The following is a 4,933-nucleotide window of genomic DNA, read 5'->3' as shown; positions in this document are numbered from 1 at the left end:
GGCCCCGGAGAAGCCCGGGCGCAGCAGCCGGCCAGCCGGGGGGCGCTGCCCGCGCGGGCGCTGGTAAGATGCCCTTCCGGCGCGCGTCCCGGAGGGAGGGAGGAAGGGAGGCAGCCCGGCGGCCCGGCCCCTCGCCTCCCGGCCCTTGACCCCCGGTCACCGCGCTGGGACTCCCCCAAGCCCGCCGGCCCCACATCCCTTTCCCCTGGAAGCCGGGATAGCGAGCGTCCTTGCCGAGGCTTGGGGGGGCCAGGGGCTGCTCCATCCCAAGTCTGAGGACCTGCCCCCCCTTGGGGTCCGGGGAAGTTATCTCCGGAGGAGGCGCTTTGGGGGGTTCCCGTTCCCCGCCACTCTTCCTGAGCGCCCCGACTTGCTTTGTGCATGTGGGTGTTGGTGCCTCGCTTTCTGCCTGAGAGAGGACGGTGCCCGAGCCCCTTAGCAGCTGCTCATGGGATGTTCTCACAGCATCTTTGGTTTTTGCAGAGCTGGGTGCAGACGACTCAGTGCCCTCTTGCTGCCTCTTTTTTTTTTTTTTTTTTTTTTTTTTGCCCTGGGCTGAGAGGGGGTCTGGGATCGGTGTCCCAAGTCGCCAGCCGTGTCCCCGAATCAAGACTCAGCCTTGGGTGTCTGGTCTTACTTTGGGGGTTCTGTTTCCCATCGGTGGGCGCTTGACCCGTGCCTTTACCTTCTCCGTCCCTAACCTTGCGGTCTCTGACTTTCCTTGCCCTGCTCTCCAGCGTCAGGGCTCGGCCCCTTCTGGATGGAGTCTCTGGCTCTCTGGAGCATACCTAGCTACAGCTGTGTGTCCGACCAGGCCGTCATGACTTGGGCTGCTGTAGCTTTTCTTTGCCCTCGCTGGGTGGGAACTGTCTGGGCTCTGAAAGTGTTCCTTCCACAGGTCTTCTGGGGCCATCTGGGTGTCCTCTTACCCTGTCCTCCTGGGGTGCCTTGTGCACCGTCTCTGGGCTGCCTTGCTGTGCCCACTGAGCTAGGAGCTCACAGGACAAGTCAGAGTGCCCAACTCTGGGCCAGGCTCTTAGCGCCTGTGGTTTTGAGTGTTTGTCTCCAGGCGTGACGAGAGCTGTGTGTCTGTCTGTATCTTCATCATGCCACTTGCCTAGGGGGAGTCTCCTAGCTCTTGGGGGACATTAGACACCAGAGGGGGTGGTTGCAGGATCCCTAGGCGCTGAACACACGCCTCTGTCATTTGTCACTTTAGGAGCCCTCACTGAAGGCTGCCTTCGTACACAGCACAGGGTGGTGCTTGTTGATCTGCTAAACTTCTTGGGAATCGGGCGACCCTCTCTGCCAGAGTGTGGCTCTGTGTGCCCGTGGGCTGAGCCAGCCCTGAGGCGTGATGCAGTGGCGATGCACGTTACCGCTGATGGTCTGTAGGGCTAGCAGGGAGCCGTCTTTCCCCCATTTGCAGGGAGGAGAGGAGCGTCAGATTCCTGACAGAGAACCAGAACATTCCCAGTGTCCTGCAGCCTCTGGTCGACAGCACAGGGTCCCCTCAGACACTGCCTTTGAACTCCAGGAGTGGAGAGTGATGTGTCTGGGCAGAAATGCAATTAGAAGTCTTTTCTGGATTTGGAGCCCTGCTGGGAGGTGGGGTGGGAGGGGGCTCAGGACGCACACTGCTGGCCCCGTGTGGGAATCCATAGGATGGACATGGCAGGCACCGGACTTTGTGTATCGTTTGCATCTGGGGTTCAGACGGGCGTCAGGAGGTGCCATTTGGGTGCCAGTACCACCTGTTGAAACAAGTGGAGAGAAGGGAGGAGGCCTGTCTGGCTGGTTTCTTTCTGGGTCCCTGACATTTGAGCCGTTTCACCCGCACCCCCAATGTGCGTATTTAGTTCAGTATCTCACCCAGAGAGGTTTGCAGTTGGGAAGGTAGGTGGGAGCGTGTGCCATGTTTCCTTTTTAATTCCCTTTGGAGTGCCATTTCCGGCAGCAGACCTGCTTTGCTTTTCCAAAACTGCTTTCACCTGCAAGTTTAGTTACTGCCTCCCACCCAAGTCTCCCAATGTCTCAATTTCTTCACCTTCCCCTATACACCTACATGTATTCTTTTTCCCCCTCCTCTTCACGGTTGCCTGCTGTTCTGTCGTTTGCTGTTGTCTCTCCTGGATTTGATTTTTGTTTCATCTGCTTGTCTGTCTCCTCTCTTTTCCCTCCTTCTCCCTTCCCTGCCCCCCATCTGCCCTTGTGCCCTGTTAGATCCTGAAATCAGGGTGCAGACTTGCTGGGTGGGGCCGGGGGTCTGTCCTTCTCTAGCTGTGCCCACCCAGCCCCTGCCCTTCTACGGAGCCCAAGGAGACCAGAAGGGGGCAGGCTGTTCCCAAAGTCCGGTGTCGCCTGAGCTTATTGGGTTGCAGGCTAGGAGAAGACCAGACCGTTCGCAAGCCACCGAGGCCCTTGCAACTTGCGGTTTGTTTGCAGATCCTGCTGGGGCTGCTGGTGTGGTGCTTTGGAGCTAGATTCAGGCGAGGGATGTTAAAAAAAAAAAACATTTCCCTGTGATTTTCCAGACGTCTCTTGTAAGGAGCTGGCAAGGCACATGCTTGGGAGATGATGGTTCATCTCTGTGCTCTGTTAAGGACTCGGTGGGGTGGGGCGTGGGGGTTGAGTGGGNGGGGTAGGGGTGGGGTGCCAAGCGTCCCCAGGGCAGCCTTTCCTGGGATGGGGAAGCTCCGTTTAGACACCGAGGAAGATTTCTGGGGACATGACAAGATGATCTTGATTGAGGATCATCGCCTCCAGTCCTTTACTGAAGTGCTGGGAAGGGGTGATTTGCCCAAGGTCGTGTAGCTGCATGGAATAAATGATGGTGGTTCCCTCCCCTGTACCTATTTCCTCCTTCCCATAAGACCCTGGTCCCTATAGACTGTCCATGGGGTTGCGGGAAGCTGGCTTCTCCCTGGGGTCAGAAGTGATGTATGAGACCTCGGCCAGGTCGATGAGCACATTCTGTCTTCCTGGCCATGGTGCTTGGTATAGGGGTGACCTATGACCTAAAGCTGGTTCAATCAGAGAGAGTCTCTGGGCTACCGAGGAGACTGCTGGGAAATACCACCCCTCCTTCTCCTGGGTTAGAAATGAACAAAGGATACAAGTTGTCTGAGCAACTTAGGCCGGGCCATGACGCAGAGAGAGAGAGAGAGACGCTCAGGATGAAGCCGACCCCGTGAGAGGCAGAGAGGAGTCCTAGGCCACAGTTATGAGTTGCTGGATGAAATGTCATTTTCTCGGGGGTCACTCCGCCCCACCCTCCTAAACCCACCGCACTTTGTATACATCGATACAGCGATGCCAGCCTTGCTGCTTTTTTAACGACCGACGTCTACACCTGGCTTCTCCTGTAGACCCCCCCAATCTTGCTGAAGAGGAGACTCAGCCTGGCTCACCTGTGGACCCCGGCACCCGGCCTGGTGGCTGATACCAGTGTGACGTTCATGGTCTCTTGTGGAGCGGATGAAGCGATCTCTTTCCCTCTCTGCCTCCTCCTCTGATGGATTTTCTTCATTCCTCCACTTTTTCCCCTTTAAAAATTAAGATGAGGCTTAAAAAGCAGACCAGAGGCGAAACGTTCACCTCGAGTCCCCAGTTCACTAACTGGGTTTTCGATCCGCTATTGTATTCTCCTAGCGCGAAGTCCTGTCTCCCCAGGACACCTGCACCCTCTGTCCACTCACCTGCGTCCTGGGCTGCTGTGTAGGAAGCCCTGGGCCAGGGGACAAGGGAGGGCGAGGCAGGAAAGACTGAGGCGGAGAAGGCTGGGGAGGAACCCAGCTTATGGGATCCTCAGGCTATACCCTCACGGACAGAGGAGGAAGCTCAAACCCAGGGAGGACTTCTCCTGGCTCAAGGTCACCGGGACAGCCCAGCAGGGATGGGCAAGAACTGTATAGCGCGAGACGCGTTCCCCCAGGAGCTGAGCGCTGCCCAGACCCCGCCTGGAAGGCAGGCTTTGGGAGGCACAGGAGGACGGAGCTGGAGGGAGGCTCGGGGGGGGGGCAGACCGGGGCGTGCAGCCTGTGGAGCCTGACAAACTCCACAGGGTCTCCGTCTCCCCCTCTGAAGCACTTGCTCTCCAACCGGGTTTGGAGCCTCTTGGCTGGTGCGCCCTTAGGGACTAGAGACGTGACTCAATGAAGCTGTTCGTACATCGCTGGCAGTCGGGGGTGGCTGTGATTCAGGAGTCACTCACAGAGACTCATTCATCGCGCCCTCCCCGCCCTTGGAAGCCCGGGGTCCGAGGATCCTGTGCCGGAGACCCTTCCAGAGTGGCCCTGACGCTCCCAGAACGTTCCTCGTGTATCCACCTGCCAAGCAGTCCCTGTGCGTGGAGATCCCTGGGCCGCAAACTCCGGGGCGGGGAGCCTGCCCCGCTCGGCTGCCTTGTGCCTGCTTCCCACAGGGAAGGCAGGACCTCAGGACCCCCCAGATCTTCCTCACCCCCCCAGATTCTGAGCGGGGCCCGCCTTCTCCCAAAACTCCCCCAGCTTCTGTGCCTCCGCCTCTTTCTCTGTGCCTCCCGGACTGTCCCCCCTTTCCCCAGCCCCGCTCCTACTCCTGTGCTCCCGGGGGTCCGTCCTCTCCGCTCGCCCCACCCCCTTCCCTTCCCTCCTCCTTCCTCCGCCGTCGCTCCGCCCCCGGCCCCGCCCCTCTGCACCCCGGCCCGCGTCGCCCCCGGCCCTGGGCTGTCTGTCACTCGCCCCCCCCCTGCACCCGCCCCAGAAGAGGGGCGTGGGGAGGGGGCGCGCCGCACGCTGGGCCCCTCTGGCCCCCGCGCCCCGTTCCCGAGCGCCCGCTCTGGCGCCCCCTTGCGCGGCCTCCCGCCTCCCCGCCTTCCCCTCCTCCTGGTGACGTCCGGGTCCCTGCCCGTCTGAAAACTCCGCGCCGCGGCGGTGGTGGAGGCGGCGGCGGC

At 60.1% G+C, this 4,933-nt stretch overlaps 1 protein-coding gene across 1 annotated transcript in view; it reads left to right on the top strand.

Moving 5' to 3' along the window:
* The window catches only part of XYLT1 (xylosyltransferase 1), a gene marked incomplete at its 5' end in the record, with an annotated part of 333,684 nt that continues 328,751 nt past the window's right edge, over positions 1-4,933 (top strand). Inside the window, one exon of the mRNA XM_019629188.1 lies at positions 1-63. Coding sequence (XP_019484733.1) covers positions 1-63 — 63 coding nt within the window. The remainder of the gene's footprint in view (positions 64-4,933) is intronic.

The sequence above is a fragment of the Hipposideros armiger genome, unplaced genomic scaffold, assembly GCF_001890085.2.
Source record: "Hipposideros armiger isolate ML-2016 unplaced genomic scaffold, ASM189008v1 scaffold_830, whole genome shotgun sequence".
Taxonomy (NCBI): domain Eukaryota; kingdom Metazoa; phylum Chordata; class Mammalia; order Chiroptera; family Hipposideridae; genus Hipposideros; species Hipposideros armiger.
Note: the sequence above shows the minus strand (reverse complement) of the source record. Positions and strands in the feature narration are given on the sequence as shown.